The 20,041-nt window shown below is 36.8% G+C and overlaps 1 protein-coding gene across 1 annotated transcript in view; it reads right to left on the bottom strand.

The window, feature by feature from the left end:
• LOC150100817 (uncharacterized) overlaps positions 1–20,041 on the bottom strand; it is a 975,156-nt gene that overhangs the window by 153,955 nt on the left and 801,160 nt on the right. Inside the window, exon 34 of the mRNA XM_090401910.1 lies at positions 5,545–5,730. Within this exon, the coding sequence (XP_090258036.1) occupies positions 5,545–5,730 (186 nt within the window). The remainder of the gene's footprint in view (positions 1–5,544; positions 5,731–20,041) is intronic.

Below are 20,041 nucleotides of genomic sequence, written 5' to 3'. Positions count from 1 at the left end.
TTCACAGTAAAATCACATTTCTGTGAGTTGTGATCCATTATAGTTGGTGAGGAAGCAGGATATGCAGTGAGGGTTAAAGACTCACAAACATACTGGCCAGACAGAGAGAACTCTGTCTCCTGTCCATTACATGGTTGCAGGATTTAATGATAGCTGATCAGGACAGCTTCCAGAGTTGCTACTAACTGGTTCAGTCCTGTGTACTAACCAATGGCTGGCCTGCAGAACCATTTTGCTGCTGCACCCTCAAACAGGAGAGGGTCCAAGCCCCTACAGTGAGATTGATATGTTATTGAAGATATCACTCACTTCATGTGGGAAGAGGGGGGGGGGGGCAAAAACTAGAACCCTTGCTGGAACGACCAAACATGGCTGCAGCTTCTTCAGGTCTCTAATAAGCAAGAAGGTGGTGGTATTTCACTGAGTGATGAAAGACATCTACCACATAGAGGTCTAGTTGACATTTCCTTCAACTACGGAAGATATTCATTTGCAGCAGCAAAAGGTTTGCTAGGGCCCCATTTGTGGAAACAGACTGTATTGCTGGAAGGAGGGGATAACTTGACTGCAAGTGGCTATATACAGCCCTTTGGTAGTCCAGAGTACATACAGCATGCATAATTTGTTCTTCAGACTCCCTTCTATTAGAAGAATTAAATAAAATAAGAATATTGTTGTCATCTAATGGATATAAAGGAACCACCTTCCAGAAAATAACTGATAATTATCTTTCTTTGGTCTCTACAACCTGCTGTTAGGAGGATTTCTGTATCCTAGACTTCAGAACAAATACCAAGGGTTGTCCTTAAATATAGTCTGCACACTACTTTCAAACCAACACAAAAGTTGTCTTCTTTTCTACCATCTACTAAACATAAATTTCCTCCATTATCCTTACCGGTGTTTATCAAGTATCTTGTTCAGGTCTACTTTTGCTATTTTTTTGGGCAGACTAGCCATTCTGTTATGATCACAATTGAAGAACACCAAGATTGCATGAGATTTTGAGACTCAAGGTTCAAGCTTACTTTTCATCACCACCACCACCCAGAGTTCACTGGGATCAGGCAAAGATGTTGCATGATTATTATTACTACCCAAGACCCCATGGAATCAAAGACTCATCTGGGAGGTCCTTTTATCATACAGCTCATTATACAATGCTTTAAACACACTCAAATTCTCTGGAGAGACGACACTCTCAGGCAAGGCATTCCAATCATTCACAATTCTGCATGTAAAAACCTGCCTTGCACTCCCCTACTCACACCCTCTTTATAGAGTTTCCAGGGATGACCTCTGGTTCTCCCCTGATCTCCCGCTATTTTCTGTAGAACCTCTCCAGCATTGATCCTATAACAACCCCTTACTAACTTGTAGGTCTCTATCATATCTCCCCTCTTCCTCCTGTCCACCAGACTCTGCAAGTTGCATTCTCCTCAATCTTTCCTCATGCTCGACATTCCAGAGGTTAGAAACTACCTAAGTCAGTTGCCTCTGAACCCTTTCCAACATCTCTTCATCCTTCTGAAAACCAGGTGACCAAATCTGGCACAGTACTCCATGTGCGGCCTAATCAAAGCCTTATACAATCGAACAAGAATCTCCCTACTTCTACAAGTTAGTGTCCTCCGCATCATTCACAGACGCCTTTGTGTTGTCTTCACATTTTTGGCAATGTGTCCCCTAAATTTCAGATCCTTATCCACTATCACCCCAAGATTTCCTCCACCTCCAACAATATATCCCCACTAAGCGTAAATTATGCATCCCATCTTTGTTTCCCAAATTTTAAAACCTTACATTTTACAACATTGAACTCACATCCCCCATTCCTGTGCCCAATCACTCAATTTATTCAAGTCTTCTTGTAAGGCCACAACATCTTCTCTACTCTTCATCGTTCGTCCCAACTTTGCATCATCTGCAAACAACTGAATATCTCAATCCAAATCTTCACCAATATCATTAATATATAAGTTAAACAGTAACGCCCATAAAACAGACCCTTGTTATCGTTCCTAATCTTAATTGAACAGACTGCATGCTTATCTAAGTTTAAGAAGTAATCACAAATTGTTCATAAAGAATTTATTTTTGACATTTTTTCTTATTTATTTGTTTATTTTTTCACAAATTTTCTTATTTAATTTTTACTGTTATGTTTTTTAAAATTAATTTTGAATTATACAACTATACTCCATTCTCTGAAACCTGATTCTTGTTTTCTCCTATTCACTGAACTTGGACTGATACGATGGGAGTATACTCATGCTGTTTGCCTCATTCTTGTGTTAAAATTTTGAATGTTGTAACCAGTCCTTTTGTTCTCTCGAATAATGCTTATGTTGCAGTGATAGAAATATATAGGCGTTATTAATAATTTATAATTTCCCTTCCAGGTACTAAACGATTTTTCAAATATTAAATAAATAAATACAGTAGTATAAAAGGAGCTTACAAACTGGATGCCAACTGGAAGAAGAAACAGAGAAAAGCTAAGGACTAGATGTAATGATGACCTTAGGAACTTTGACAAGAACTGGAAGAAGCTGCCGAAGATAGAAAGAAGTGGTCAAAAAAGGGGGAGGCCTTCATCCAACAGTGGACCAACCAAGACTGACAAAGAAGAAGAAGAGAAGAAAAATGTTATAAAAACAGTCTTTATAAAAACAAATAACATAAATAATACAAACTTAGAGGATTGCTTGGAGCAATGCCATGTCATGGGAAATGGCAAGGACTGGATGTTGATAGTGCATGGTAGATGGCTAAAGAGAGTTTGAAGGAATTAATAGCTCACTGCATACATAAAATTAGGAGGGTAAAACAAGTGGGAGTTAATTTGATGAATACAATTATTAACCAGGACCTACAAAAAAAAAAAAAAAAAGTGGAGGGAATTCATGAGAAAGGTACAAAGCACAGGCTACAAGGATAACCAGTATAGAAAAAGCTAAAACCAGATTATGAGAGGAAATTACAGTACGGACCAAAGGTAATCCCAAAGAGTTTTTTCAGTATGCATAGAATAATAACTTTAAAGAATGTCGATTGTAGGGAGGTAACCAAAGTAGATGAAATAGTTGAATTACTAAGCGAACACTTTGCAAGAGTACATCACCTAAGTGGTGATAACTGGAGTAACAAGAGAGGCAAGGGTTGATGTGGAAATAGAGGTAGATGAACTGGAGGTGCTTAGGATATTACATAACCTTGATGTGAATATGGATGTGGGATACCAGTGTGAGTTTTATAAGAAGGTGCTAGAGAATTAGCAGTGCCTTTGATCACATTGTTTGGGTCTCAACTCTGGATTAGTCTCAAGGAATGGTGGAAAGAGGGGAAAATACAGATAACTCTTGTTATATGCATATTTCGTTATCTGCATTTTTTTTTTTTTTTTTTTTTTTTACATAAATGCAGTTTCATTTCAGTACATGAGGACTATCACTGTTTTCTGTCCAAGGTTATGGAAATGTCTGTGCATGCAACTTGTTTTGTATCTTCATCTACTGTGCTCAGTGTCCATTTTGTGTACCTATTGCCTTATTGGTCTCTATGTGGTATTATCTTTATCTGTAAATAACTTCTGCACTCTCAGCAATGAAGATCTACTAGCTATGGAAAAGCACATTGGTAAGAAATCTAAGTCAAGTCCTGCAGAGGTAAGTCTGAAAACTCACAACAAAAGTCATGTCTCAAGCATTTAAGCTGATGGACAGTGCCATGGCTCTCTTTGAAGAATGTGATTGCAACCATATGAGGAGTTTTAAAGTAAAAAAGAGACTGAAAATATCCTTACATGCTACAATGATGTCTTCAGTCAGAAGTTGAAAACTGCAAATCAGGTTTCCACTGAGAGATTCTTGAAAAAAGCAGCCTTCAACTTTGGGATGCCAGCTAAAGAAGATGTGGTTATGATATATTAATTGTGAAAATAAAGAACCACTTTAATAGTTATTTGTTTTATATGGACTGAATATTTTATTTACTACACTTATGTCTTAATGGGTATGAAAATATGTATGTTTTATTAAATTAATCTTGAAAGATCAGAGTTTTGCTCGTTTAGGAATGTATCCTCTATTGTATCCCATGTTATAAGCCTCCCATTTTATGTGTTTTGGGTATACATGGCAATTCTCAAGAATGCAACCTCACATATAAAGAGAGTTACCTGTAGTTACGTTGCATCAAGAAGGCTACAAGATTGAGGTTGCAAATTACCGTGATCACTATCTCAGGAGTTATGGTCAAGGTATTGGAGAAGTTTATTGAGAACAAAATACAGGTTGAGTAGACAAGAACAGGCTACTATATGAGAGGGGGGGAGAACATGGTTTTGTGAATGGTACTGAGGTCATGCCTCAGTAATTTATTTTTTATAATACAATATTTGGTTTGTATAAAGGTAATGGGTTTAGAGTGATACTGCTGGCCTTTGCAAAGTCTTTTGAGAATACTGCATGGAAATCTAATCAATAAATTGCAGTATATGGGAATGAATACAAACTTATTGAAGGTGGTAAGAGGGTGGTTGATGGAGAGATACAGACAGTAGTTTATTCAGGAGTAGAGTCCAGTAGAACACCGGTATTGAATGGTATGCCACAGGAATCTGTTCTTGGGCCACCATTTAATTTGTGCATTAACAATATTGGAAATGATCCGAGAGGAGCTATTCAGTTGATGAAGTTATGTAGAGCAATAGTCAATAAAGATTATGTTAATATTTTGTGGGATGATTTAAATAGACTGGTAGTATGGACAAAGGGGAATGGATAATCTGGCAGAGTGCATGATTATGCATTCTGGGGTGAAAAAGATTACCATCTGTGTATCACACTGATGGAACTGTACTTCAGGAAATAGATGAAGTTAGGGATTTAGAGTTATTAGCAGATAGGAAGTTGAAGCTTATAGGGCATATTATCCAATAGCAGCTAAAACAGCCATTGGATTACTTGGTTACTGAGAACAGCTTGATGAGATAAACATGCTATTATATTTCTTTATAGGGTCTGGGCAAGATCCCATCTGGATCAAATATGCTTAATATCAAATATTAAGCATCTTAGTTAATAATGCTTTATACTTGCTCATCCATTTAACTTCCATCTGATTTATTCTTCTAACAGTGGAATGCAGACTGACTACTTTCAAGCAACTCTTGACTGTTCGCATGTCCTCCATAATTCCGTACTTTTCAGTTCAGTTACAAGATTTATTATCTTGTAATAAGAGTCAATAATATTTAGGTAAGCTAAAAATTTATAGATTATTAATATTCTGCATTATATATTTTTAGATGGCAGATGTTTCACAAATAATTCTTGCTAACTGCTGAAGCTAAATATCATGGGATGAAATAAAATTTAGGGGAGAGAGCATTTCTAAGGTGAGCTACAAACAAGTTCCAACAAAATGCTATTATTATATATAAGCTACACTATGTTTTTCAAATATAGCAATTGTATGGATAATATCAGTATAATAAAATGTTTTTAACCCTACTGAGAAAACACAACTGTCATTCCATACCTGGTATTCCCCTTAATCCGTAATTGCCTTGTTCTCCCTTAGATCCAGGATAACTAAATCCAGTATAACCTTTAGTTCCTTTTGATCCTGGAATTCCATCAGCTCCTCTCATTCCTTTTCTTCCATGTCTGCCTTGTAAACCAGGAGCTCCAGGTATTCCTGGATCTCCAGCAATGCCTTTAAACCCTAAGCATATATATATATATATTAAAGATTTTGATATTTTAGTTAAAATATATTAGATACTACACAAAACTCTGAAATATTAAAAGCAATGATTTTATTATTTATATATTATTTGGCTACTTTTACTAAAAACCAGAAAACTGGATTAAGTATAAATACATACCAGTACTATCTTCAAATAAATAAGTAGTAATAGAATTAAATTCAAAATGCCAATAAATTGTATTCTTGTTTAATCCTTTATTCAAATGTAAGCAAATAAAGTTTGCATATGAATATCTTCACAACTAGGCTACTTGAATACAGAGGCTAATGATTTCACATCCTATAATGCAAAGCAATACATCCTTTGGGTGTGCGTAATGCTATGCATTATGGGAAGGACCATTGCACAGACTGGTAGTGATATTTATCGAGTACTGTTAACAGGAGGGAGGGGGAGGGGTACCTCTCCAAAAACTCTAGAGTGATCTACAAGATCATTGTAAATCTCAATACTAAACTTATCATCATTCCAGGACAAGAAAATCAACAGGGGCTTCACTCAGTGACAGGCAAAATCCTGTCAACACTGAATAGAACCACTCTTCTCCTCACGAAGCAGTCCAAAGACAAACATTATTAAATGTCATCAGTGGGTGCCAAACTTGGAAAAGATACCAAGAGTGAAGTAATGCAGAAATCATATACTTCCCATATACAAGTAATGAAAAAGTTTTTATAATACTCTGAATTAGAGCAAGTTGTAAAAAGTTTTTTTTTTTTTTTCACTTGGGTTATAAATTAAATTTAAATTAAAAGTAGCCTAGTCATGAAGATACTTCACGAGCAAACTTTGTTTGCTTACACTTGGACAAAGTGATCCTAAAGGATCACTACTAGGTGCCTATGTAGCGCAATTGGAAGAACAGCAGAACATTGCGCCCTTCGATTGGAAAATACCTGAGTTCGATTCTCATCATGATGAGGGGAATCTTTATATGGGCTTTTTCAATTGAAGGAGAGTTAGCCAGTCTCATATGGAGGTAGCAAGGTTTTTAATTCTAGAAACTTTGGTTTTTCATCCTACATACCGACAAACCAGCCTTCAGAACACAAGCAATTTACAGCCAAAAATATTGTTGTTGATGGTAGTAGTGTCATAGTAGGAGAATTCAGTAGCAGTGTGGAGAATGGTAGGTGTATTTAGTAAAGTAGAGTAGAGTGCCCTCCTGTAATGAGTTCTTGGACTACCTGGAGTTGTGACATAATAATAATAAAGGATTAAAAAATAATATAATTTTTGGGCATTTTTAATTTAATTTATAAGCAAGTGAAAAAAAAAATCTAGTAATAGATTATTTATCATTATTCAGAGAATTCTATGAAGTTCTCAAGAGTTATTGCAGGAAGCTATACTAACCACTTGTTAAATTTAAGTCTCATCAGTAAACCATTTTGTGATGACTACTAATCTGTGTTTATCTGCACCTATATAAAATTACTCCCCTTCCCAAGTAATATAGATTATGAGTTAGGTTCATAATACGAGTATCATTTAAGTATCTCTGGCTTCCCTTCAATATATTTATCTATCTTGAAAACAATTACTAGTTTTACCCACATTACTGAAACTCATATATCACATTCACTTATCTTTATCTCTAAAATAAGATAAGAGAAATTGTAATATTACATTCACTTATCTTTATCTCTAAAACAAGATAAGAGAAATTGTAATATAAGAGAAGCAATGTCTAGTTGAATAACTATACTAACATAATTATTTACATTAAAAAAATTGTAAGAGATTACATATTCTCTCTCACACCGTCCACTTGAAATTTAAATTTAAGAACTGAAAAAATTGCAACAGCAAAGGAAACAAAGTTAACACTCATTAAGGACTACATATTTGCATTCACCATGGCAACTGACAAATGGCAGTTTTTACATATCTTTGTAGCACCCTACAGTCACATTCGAGGAGTGTAGTGGGTTGTTCACTGCTGGTAGCACTTGCAATTGACTCCCTGTACTTCCATCTCAGTTTGGTATCTAATTGTTGACCTGGGATGGTACAATTTGTGAACAATTTGCCAAACAGATAGGCCTGCAACATGGCATCCTATCACACCTCCTTTAAACTCTATCAGTTCCTTTCTTGCAGCCATTTCTCTCTCTCTCTCTCTCTCTCTCACACACACACACACACACACACACACACACACACACACACACACACACACACACACACACAGTTTAACTGACTTAGGAGCATCATATTGCTCCTTTAATATTATTGAAGGGCAATTGTTTTTATTGTAATCTGTATCACCATATACAGAGATAGAGGGTTTTTTTTTTCACCTGGAAACTCAGATGAAAAAAAAATATTTTTTTCACCTGAGTTTGCCTGTTCTCATCCCTCAGAACAGGCAAACTGGACATGTGAACACACACACACACACATAAGACACCTGAAATATGGATTAACCAACCTATATCGTAGGATTTCAGTTTTGAACGCCTGTATGGTGAAATGTGAGTCTAGACGTAGCGTAATTCAGAATCAGAATTACCATATATAAACAGGCCACAAATTAGAACCTGCCTGAAAGAAGGCAGGTTCTAATTACTGATTAGGCCACAATGCTGCTGCATGAAGTTGTGATTAAGAACACCGCAGGTTCAGATAAGATTTTTGTTAATTAACTATTACTTTTTATATGTGAGAGTTGCTGTGGATTGTGTGCTTTTGTAGTGTTTGTATTGCGTGTGCTCGTTTGTTTCAGTTTTGTGTTTGTAATCTTTTACAAACACAGAGTGGCATATACTGACTGGCATCAAAGGCATGATGATGGCTGCTATGTCTATTAATGAATTATTATTATTAAGAGCAAACTCGAGGGAGTCAGAGGCCACATACTACATGCACCAGCTATCATACTTATTCTTGAATTTGGTACTGTTTGCACTCACAACATCCAATGACAATCCATTAAAATCATGCACCACCCTTATGAGAGAAAAATCTAGCCCCCCCCCCCCCCCCCCAATTAGCGGCATTCATTTTCAGCTTCCAAGGATGCACTCTTGGCCTTTCTCCACCCTCAATAAATTGAAAAATTCCATCAACTGATATCCTGTGTGATTTCAGAAGTTTGTAAGTCTCAATCATATCACTCCACTTTCTCCTGTTTGCTAGTGTCTGCAGTCTACAAATTCTCAATCTGTCTTCATAATCAGTATTCCATAATCCAGATATCATTTTTAACACTCTCCTTTGCACTCTCTCCAATATATCAGAATCACAATGGAATCCAGGAGACCAAACCTGCACACAAAAGTCCAGTTTAAGGCAAAATGGCATCCTTATCTTTTCGTGTCAAAGATTGTTTCAACATTGCAGTTATCTTTTCAGTTGTATTTATAATCTTTGCTACATGACCATGTACTTCAAATTCCTATCTACTAATACTCCAAGATCCCTAGCCTAATACTTTCTTCAAGCATAATCCCACCAATATAATATGACATTGGATAACTAATCATGCCAAAGTGCATGACTTTACATTTACTGACATTGAACTGACATCCATTTTCCCATGACCACAATTCCAGCCTATTCAAATCATTCTGCAAGTACTGCATATCAGCAACATTCCTGATAGGTAGGGTAATCAGGAATGCTGCTTCCCAATATCATTAATGTACAGATTGAGTAACAGTGAACCAAGCACTGATTCTTGTGGTACACCACTTGTTACCTTTAATCTTGTAGACTCAAATCCCCCATATACCACTTTTTGATATCTGTCAGTTAGCCATCCTCTTATCCATGCTAATATTCTATAATCCAAATCCATTTTCTCCAGTTTATGCAACAGTATCATGCTGTATTCTGTCAAAAGCCTTAGCAAAATCCAAAAGTATCATGGTGTATCCATTCCCCTGGTCTAGCATAATCCTATGGTAACATTGTTATAGAATGTGAGCAAGTTGCTAAAATATGACCTTCCCTTAGCAAACCCATGTTGTTCATTGCAAAGTAGAAATTCACTGTCAACCCATTTCTGAATGCGTGCTGTAACCAATTTTTCCAAAATCTTCACACTATTCCTGAGATACTAATTGGTCAATAGTTGAATACATTAGTCTTTGCAGCACCCTTATGCAATGGAATTACCATACATTCTTTCCATTCCTGTGGAATCTTACCTGTTCTGAGACTCGTATTAAACAGCATGGTCGAAGGAATAGCCAGCTGAACACTCAGCAGACATGCTGATATCCCATCAGTCCCCATTGCTGAATTCTTATTCAGTTTATGCAACAGCTCTAATACCTCATCCTCATACACCTGAATTTCTTCATTCAGTGAAGAGGTAGCAGTGAGCTCAATGTCACATACACCAGTTTGATATCTTTTAACAAAATGTGCACTCATAAATTGAACAACCTCTTCTGCATCTATAACCTCCATCTGCATTTAGAAGAGTTATTCCTTCATATTCATTCTTTCTTTTACTTGCAGCATATCAATAGAACTCTTGTGGGTTGTCTTTAGCATGCAGAACCAGTTAATTTTCATACTCAGCCTTTGCTTTCTGTACAACAGTTGTGACTATTCTAGCCTGCTGCTTATAATTTTCATAATGCACATCATTCTTGTGCACACAGTATTCCTTCCACCACATCCTTTTCTTACTTGTTTAATAAAATTAAAATTATCTCTTGCTTAACAAAATCACATCCATTTGACTCCTATCCTATTTATTCTTTGAACTCTCAGGACACACTCTGATATTGCATCATTTAAGTATTGTTTACGTGCCTCCTATGCACTGTCGATATTCTTCCCATCCAGCAACTGATCCCATTCCACTGAACTCAGTATACTCCTCAGTTGGTCATAATTTCCTGCTCTGTAGTTCATCACCTTTTCTGAATGGAGCATTCATAAACTTAATCACTTCCCAAGTGAGTACTGCATGATCACTGTCACCAACTGGAGGCAGGATAGTTACATTTTTAACTGAAACACCCTCTGACACTATAATCAAATCTAACACTCTTTGACTTCGACTTCCTTCTGTCATATGCTGTTTGAGGAAGTTGTCCCACAACAGCTCAATAAATGCATTTTCATTTTTTTCATGAGATTCTACTGCTACCCAATCAATACTTGGATAATTAAAGGCTTCCATTATGATTATCCTTTTCTGATACTCCTAGCATTCTTGTACAGAAATAATAATCTACCTGCATGTTCTTTTGTATACTCTTGTCTGCAGTCTGCATGACACAGTTGGACAACTTGCAGATTTCTATTCTCTAGTGCCTTACACAAGTAGACATCTTTGCACACTTTTGATGGGTCTGAACCGGACTAACACAAAGTTGAAATCGTTCTCTCCTCATCAACATTTTCATGACAAAGCCCATTCCCATCATTACCACTGTTATATAACATTGTTGCTCTTACACTCACATTCTCACCATTCTTCCCTTTATAATTTAGTTTCCCTGACTCTGTGTTAGGTCTCATACCAGTTATTAGCTTTCTAGACTCCTGATACCAAATGCATTCAAGTATAGGCCATCCCTCTTATTCAATCTTTCCTCAACACAAAAACTCTCATTCATTCCTTCTATACAGCCTATGTATTGAATTGTTTGCCATTATAGCACTTCTTCTTAATTCATTTTTATCATATCGAGCTAAAATACTGATGATTTTACTAAAATACTGATAGAATTGGTGTCGAGGCTAGCTGGTGAACGGACGTGCTATCGGAGAGCTCCTGAGAGATTTGTGATTTTTGTTGATTTATTGATGTTTTGGATTCAATGTAATGGACTTAAGTGTGTAATTTTGGTATATTATTGGAGCTTTATTAGCGTCGTTAGTGTACTAAAGTGTTTTATAACATAATCTATGTCGGGAAGTCGCTGCTAGATGAATTCGTAATGTGTAGTGTGCGTGCAAGCTCCAGATAAGATAAGTATCATTTTCAGTTATCGATACAAATTACTTAATATTGGGTAGTTTTGTTTTGTTTGCCTTGCGTATTTTAGTGCGTCTGTTTTTGGTGTGTTATAACGTATAATTTGACAAAACACGTTGCAAATAAGTATGGCACCTGTGCGAAGGAAAATGGCGGCCAGTAATGAAGGTTCGCCATCCTTATCAAAGAACGGTAGTATAAAAGAAATGAGTCAATGTACTAGCTGTGAAATGTACGCTTTGCGGAGTGCGGTCGGAGTGTGGTTAGATGATAATAAAGGATTGAATGTGTGTAGAAAATGTAGGGAGAATGAGGAATTGAAGTGTATTTCGGATCGTGAGTGTGATATTTTTGTCAACCTTCAGAATGAAGGAAATAGGGATATGACAAGAAACGGCAAGGTTGTACATGAAAATTGTGAGAGTGTGAATGTAGAAAGTGTGAATGATAGTATAAATGGTTTCTCAGAGAATAAAAAAGATGAGATAGATGCATTGAGTGAGATCGCGTTGTTGAATAGTGCGATAGAAAGAGCAAAACAGCAGCTAGAGTGCATGACCAAAAGTAGACTGAATGAACCAACCAATAATAAAAGGTATGACAGGAAAAATAGACATATGAATGTGAACATGAACAAAATGAAGGATAGAGTGCTGTATGGAGACTCGTTAGTACGAGGTGTGTTAGTAGAGGATTTGACAAAATCGTACCAACCTGGTGCGACCATAAAGGACGTAACTGAGTCTATTAGAGAGCAAAAGGAAAGGGTGAAAGAAATGATTGTTGTGGCAGGTACGAATGATTTGAAAGGAGATAAAATGGAAATGATAGAAGACCTGAATGAATTGTTTGAGGTAGCAAAAGAAAAGAGTGAGAGAGTTAGAATGATTAGTCTTTTGCCACGGTATGACAGTGAAATGTTTAAAAGGAGGGCCATAATTGCGAATGACTTTATGCGTGGGTTATGTATGACGAGTGGTGTGGAATTTGTGGATGTGTGGAGTGAGTTTGATGGGCGAAAGGATCTATATAAGATGGATGGCTTGCATTTGAATGGTTACGGTGTAAGAAGACTTGAGAAAGTGTTGCTGAATGTAGTGGATGTGCAAATTCAGGGAAACTAGATTTGTTAATGGGGGGGGGGGAGTAGATATACAGTCCTTATGGAGGCAGTTGAATGTAAGAATGAATATAATATGCCAGAGCAAATAAGGACAACAAATCTGAGTGGGATAGTTAATATAAGGCATCAAGGTAGGGTTGGGGCTAATGGGGGTCTTAAATTCATGTACACTAATACTAGGAGTATTAGGAACAAGAAGGAAGAGTTTTGGGCCATGGTCGGCACTTCCAGACCACAGGTTATAGGTATTAGTGAAACATGGCTGACTGTAGCTGATATAACTAGTGGGATTGAATGTGATGGGTATACTGTGTTCATGAATGACAGAGAGAATAAAATGGAGGGAGGAGTATTGTTGATGATAGCTGATGAGCTTCAGCCAAGGAGAATAGAAGTTGAATTGCAGGATAGAAAAAAGAGCACATTTGAGGCCATTTGGCGTGATATTGTGGCTAGCAGAACTAAATATACAATTGGGTGCTGCTATAGACCAGGTGATGGAAGAGAATGGTGGTGACAGTATGCACAAGCAAATAGAAGAAATGAGTGGAAGGAGGGTGATTATTATGGGAGATTTCAACTATGGTCGCATTGATTGGAGTGAAGAGAGGACACACGGAAGGAAGGAACTGGATTTTATGCGGTTATTAAGGGATAACTATCTGCGACAGCATGTAATGGAAAATACTAGGGGTCAGAGAGTGCTTGACCTAGTAATTACATCTGAGGATTTGGCTGTAACAAATATGACCACATTGCCACCAATCGGTGAGAGTGATCATAGGGTCTTAACTTGGGAGGTGGCTAAAGGTGTGGAATTTTCAATTAAGACAGGGTACATGTGGAATTATCGGGCTGGAAAGTATGATAAGCTTAGGAGTTTGATTGGTTCAGTGCCATGGCATGTACAACTGCAAGGACTAGAAGTTGATAGTGCATGGGAGGTAGTTAAGAAGTGCTTGCATGAAGCAATGGCTGACTGTATACCTAGAGTCCGAATAATAAATCAAGTAGGGGTTAAATGGATGAATAACACCATTAAGCTTGAGCTGCAAAAAAAGAAACAACTATGGAGGGAATTTAAGGAGAAGGGTGACCGGCAGGCACATGAACGGTATAAAGCGCAGGCCAGAAGGGTGACGAGTGTGGTAAGAAAAGCAAAAAAGGATTACGAAAGAACATTGGCCATGCAGGCTAAAGAGAATCCTAAACAGTTTTTTAGATATGTAGCAAGTAAAAGGAAAAATGTACATGGCAGATTGATTTTAAAGAATGCCGATGGTAGGGAGGTAACTGAATCAGTTGAGATAGTTGAGTTACTGAGTGAGCACTTTGCAAGAGTATATCATCCAGGTGGTGACATTGCAGAAACGAATAAACCAGTAGATTATACGGGAATTGTGGTTAATGAAGTGGAGGTGAGTAGTCTATTGCATAACCTCAATGTCAATACATCTGTGGGATTGGATGGTATACCAGCTCGTGTTGTACGAGAAGCAGCTAAAGAATTGTCAGTACCCTTGACCATTTTGTTTAATTTGAGTCTCGGGTCTGGGTTAGTCCCGAGCGGGTGGAAAGAGGGGAAAATAGTTCCACTGTATAAAGGTGGTTCCAAGACTGCTGTTGTAAATTACCGACCGATTAGCATATCAGGAATCATTGTCAAGATCTTAGAGAAATTAGTCAAGAAAAGAATACAGAATTGGATAGATGAAAATGGAATACTGTATGGGGACAACATGGTTTTGTGAAGTGTAGATCATGCCTCAGTAACTTGCTCATGTTTTATAACACAGTGACGGCTCAACTGGATAGGGGTAATGGGTTCACAGTGATACTACTGGACCTTGCCAAGGCCTTTGATAGGATACCACATGGAATCCTAATCAGTAAACTGGAGCAGATGGGGATAGATATAGGGTTGGTGAGATGGATAGGAGGCTGGTTGAAGGAGAGATATCAAAGAGTGGTTTATTCAGGAGTGGAGTCTAAAAGACGTCTTGTGACTAGTGGAGTGCTACAGGGCTCTGTTCTTGGACCACTGCTTTTCAATTTGTTCATCAATGATATTGGAAAGGATCTGAGAGGAAGTGTTCACTTATTTGCTGATGATGCAAAGTTGGGTAGAGCAATTGTGAGTGCACAGGATGTCAAAATTTTACAGGATGATTTGGATAGTTTGGAGGACTGGGATAGGAAAAATGGATGTCAATTTAATGTGGCAAAGTGTAAGGTTATGCACTTTGGGGTGAAAAGAATAGCAGCAGTATATCGCATTGGTGGAACCATACTCCAGGAGATTGATGAGGCCAGGGATTTGGGAGTGTTGGTGGATAGGGAGTTGAAGTTTAGGGGGCACATTGCAAAAGTAACTAAAACAGCTCACCAAATCACTTGGCTTCTGAAAAATACTTTAACATGCAGAGACGAACAAGTTGTTGTTCCTCTGTATCGAGCCTTGATAAGACCCCATCTGGACTTCTGTGCCCAGTTATGGGCACCAGGGTTTCTTCGTGATGGGGAGGAAGTGGAGAGGGTCCAGAGACGAGTGACCAAGATGATAGCAGGTCTGTGGAATGAACTTTATGATAATAGGTTGAAGATTTGTGGGTTGCAGAAATTGGACGATAGACGAAGGAGGGGTGATATGATTGAGACATTCAAATTACTGAAGGGGTTTTATAAGATTGATCCAGAAGATATTTTTGGAAATATGACTGGTGGTGGGAGGACTAGGGGCCATGCATGGAAGCTGGGCAAGAGCGTGGTTGACAAGGGTGTTAGAGCTAGGTTCTTTACTTGGAGAGTGGTAAATGAGTGGAATAAGCTTCCAGAGTCTGTTGTGGGTGCTACAACCGTGAATGAGTTCAAGGCAAGGTATGATAGATACTGTGTGAATGTTGAATAGTTGTTCTTGACATGATGTTAGGGCCTCCCTCGATGAGTCTGTCGACTCCTTGGAGTTTCCCGGAACAATAATAATAATAATAATTTTCACTTTCTCACTCTTCACTCTCGCCTCTTCCACCAACTCTTTCATGTCCTCTCTCATACTGAACTTATCGCTAGTTGAGTCATCAGTACCTACTACAATTATGATCTCATTTACTATTCTTTTCTGTTTTTGAAATGTTTTCTTTATATTCTTAATTTTCGATCTGAGAAAACTCGCTCTAAGTTATAACTCACTCATCAATAACATGTTTTATTATAGAGTCACCATACTGAATAACTTCTTTCTTTTTACTAACAATGTCACTTACCTGATTTCCATTACTTCCTGAATTACCTGTTTTTGTGGTTTGTTGTTTCTTATTTTGCTGCTTAATTTTCATTTTCTCCCTATGCTCATTTAAATGCCTCTCAACTTTTTGTAATTCCTGCATAATTTCTCTGATGATCTGGTTCAATTTTGCTATTTTGGAGGTTAATTTATTTTTATTAACCTCCTCCACAACTTCAATAACCTCACTAGTCTTGTTCTCATCTGTGTTGCTCTTTTTAGCATTACTTTTCTTGCATTTTTGGTGCCATTTTTAATTTACACTTATTGTTGAAATATCTTAATAAAAATGTAAAATTTACACTAATCAATTATAACACTAATTTTCTAAGGAAAAAAAGACAATAAAAATCACCAATTTTACAGGAACTCTAAATTCACCGACCAAAATTAAATTTAGATTTTAGTCGTTTTGTGAAATGTGTGGAGTACTACATATATTCATCAAATTATGGGGATAAGCTGTAATTTTTAAAGCTGATGATTCAGGACAGTGTGTGGCAAATTGCAATTTGAATGCAGAGTTGTTGGGAGATGATGTATTGGTGACTGAGGGTAAACAAAAATGTAACAAGAAGAATAAGTGCTTGACTAATAGCAAATAGAGAAATAATGTCAGAGAGCAGTCAAAAAGTTATGAAAAGCAAGCAAATGATCTGGTTAAAGAAGCAATGAAATGTGAATGACATAAGCAGTAAACATGCAAAAGTCAGGAATAGCAAATGTGGTACAATGGAGGTGAGACAGAGGACAATGTGAAAGACCGATACAAAATTAATAATGGAAAAAACTAACGTACAAAGAGTATTTAATAGCATAATTTTTGCCAGTGTGTCACAGGCGTCTTCAGTACATTAAGCTCAAATTAAACAATAACTGACAATTCCAAAAAGCGCCACCTAAGTAACTGGTGTAAGATAACTATAAAGGTCAATAACTTTCCTAAAAAAAAAATAAATAAATAAATAAATAAAAATAATAAAATAAAATAAAAAAATTAATACAATAAAAAGTTAAAAAAGTTAGCTGATTTGTCAAGTACTCCATCCGATGTAAGCCGTCGGATCTGTTTAAGTTAGGAGAATGAAGTAGTTTCACATGTTTCTTTATAAAGGCGTTCCATGAGAAACTGACTTTTGTGAAGAACTCTTGTCTTTCTCCAATGAATTCTGTGTCTAGTGAAGATGGCATGTTCTGCAAGTCCAGACTTTTCAGGTTTAAAGTATTCAATATAAGATTGGTGTTCTTCTAGCCGAATAGAGGCAGATCTTCCTGTTTGTCCGAAATAAGATAATCCACAAGAGCACGGAATCTGGTAGACACCTTTAATGACGCAATTCTTATAACCATTAGATAGAAAGGAAGAAGTTATATATTGTAGTTCTTTCTGTAAAAGATCGTCTGAAGAACAAAAGGAGTGGGTCCGATGAACCATGATTCTTCCTTTCTATCTAATGGTTATAAGAATTGCTTCATTAAAAGAACTTTGAGTAGTTTTAATAAGTCTTCCTCTTCAAACACAGAAGAAATAACGTGCATTACTATCCCTTATGTACAAGGCATCAGTGAACGTATAGCAAAAGTTTTAAAACCACTGAATATTTTTGTTGCCTTTTGACTGTTTAGAAAAATCTCCACCTTTCTCACTTCTCCTAAGGACAAGCTTCCACATCTTAATCATCCAGGTGTCTACCAGATTCTGTGCTCTTGCAAATTGTCTTATTTCGGACAAACGGGAAGATCTGCCTCTATTTGGCTAGAAGAACACCGATCTTATATTGAATACTTTAAACCTGAAAAGTCTGGACATGCAGAACATGCCATCTTCACTAGACACAGAGGTTCATTGGAGAAAGACAAGAGTTCTTCACAAAAGTCAGTTTCTCATGGAACACCTTTATAAAGAAACATGTGAAACTCTACTTCATTCTCCTAACTTAAACAGATCCGATGGCTTACGTCTATCCCCTTTGTGGGAGATAGTACTTTACAAATCAGCTAATCTTTCCTAACTTTTCATTGTATTGATTTTTTTTTTTTTTTATTTATTTATTTATTTATTTTTTTTAGGAAAGTTATTGACCTTTATCTTACAACAGCTACTTAGGTAGCACTTTTTGGAATTGTCAGTTATTGTTTAATTTGAGCTTAATGTACTGAAGATGCCTGTGACACACAGGTGAAAATTATACTATTCAATAATCTTTGTACGTGAGTTTTTCCCGTTATTAATTTTGTATCGATATGTCTACTCATGGTATACCTCTTTTAAAACTTAATGTGAAAGACAATGGAATTGCAGAACAAAGGAAGAATGGTAAAGAAGCTAGTATGAACACAAGTGAAAGGATAGGAAAAGAACTGGTAAGATTAAGGAATGAATTGATGCATATGCAGAGTGAGATAGGACATGTCGAAAAAAGGAAGGTGGTAATGGTAAACGAGTCAAAGATGAATGATTGCAGTGCAAAAGAAGAAAGTAGTGTACTACTGAATGGGTCTCTGTGGTGAAAGACATGAAAATTGAGCAGGTGTCAAAACTATTTTTGGGTCTGTGGAGAAGAGAAGAAGTGTAGAAGACTTCACTGTGCTAGTAGAAACAAATGATTCGTGAGAAGTGTGAATGAGGTTGTATGGGATTTGAAAAGTGTTACTTATAGACAGTGAAGCTGACGACTGTGAGAGGGAGAATTGCAAGTGTGTTACCAATTTATAATAGCAGGAAGCTGAGAAGAAGGGTGGGTGTATGGGATAAATTTGATGGCAGAAGAGAGAGGTTTGCTGCAGATAGTCTACATTTGAATGAGAGCAGCAGCATGAAGCTGGGTATATTGATAAAAGGAAAGGAGGAGAGTGCATGTGGCCAGTCAGGAAAACAAAACTAGACAGGGGACATGTTAGTGCAAAATACCAAAATCAGTGTGATAAATGGGAAAGGAAGGCAAGATAAGAATGCAGGGATGGTCTCCATGGGAGTAACAAAGTCAAAATTTTGAATGAAAAGGCAAAATTGTGAAAGGAAAGGGGAACCAAGGGAAAACTACAGTGTAAGGAGTATCAGGAATAAGTTTGCTGAGTTTTGTGGTCTTCACACAATTAGTCACACTTCAAATCACTGGTGTCAGTGAGATTTGATTAACAGATGCTCACAGGTATAAGATATGATAATTACAGCAATTTTTGAAAAGACAAGAATGATAAAAGAGGAGGTGGGAGTACTACTGGTGATCTCAGAAGTTAGACAGTGCATAAAGGAGACAGAAGATTGTCTCCTTTATGTAGAACAGTGGTGCTTAATCTTTCTTTTTTTTTTTTTTTTTTTTTTTTTGTCTGGCACCCCTTTCAACTATTTGCATGACCCAGTACCCCCTTCAGTTTTACACTAGGTTAATGACTCAATAAGATAATTATAATATATTATTAGACACACCTAAATTACAATCAACATATTTGAACTGATAGTTAATTAAAATTAATGACTGATACAAATTAATTTTTACTGAAAAATGATTTAAACTTACTGTATTTAATAAGCCAATCATTAATGGCTACCCTGAGCCTGATGAGATCCTGCTAGTTTTGCAATATCAAGTTCAATGTTCTCAAAGTGAAGTCTCAAGTCTCCTCTTTCACTTATTTGTAAAATCTATTTCTCTGCTTAGATAACAATTGCAACACAATGCTGAATCCTTTCTCTACCAAGTATGATGAAGGAAAGCAATCGACAGTAATTTTATTTTTGCCAAAGCAGAGGATACTTGCATTGTATGTTTGGGCAGAATCTTTTATACCCATTCTGTTGAAATTGTACTGAGCTTCAAAATCATTTTTCAAGTCAATAAATTCTTCACACAAATTTGGATGAACAGACGTGGCATCAGAAAGAAATGATCCAATCAGGTATTTTAAGCTCAT

Source organism: Typopeltis vanoorti, chromosome 12 (genome assembly GCF_054136105.1).
Source record: "Typopeltis vanoorti isolate ZY-2024b chromosome 12, IOZ_Tvanoo_1.0, whole genome shotgun sequence".
NCBI classification, from domain to species: domain Eukaryota; kingdom Metazoa; phylum Arthropoda; class Arachnida; order Uropygi; family Thelyphonidae; genus Typopeltis; species Typopeltis vanoorti.
The sequence above is the reverse complement of the archived record's forward strand: the minus strand, read 5'-3'. Positions and strand labels throughout refer to the sequence as shown.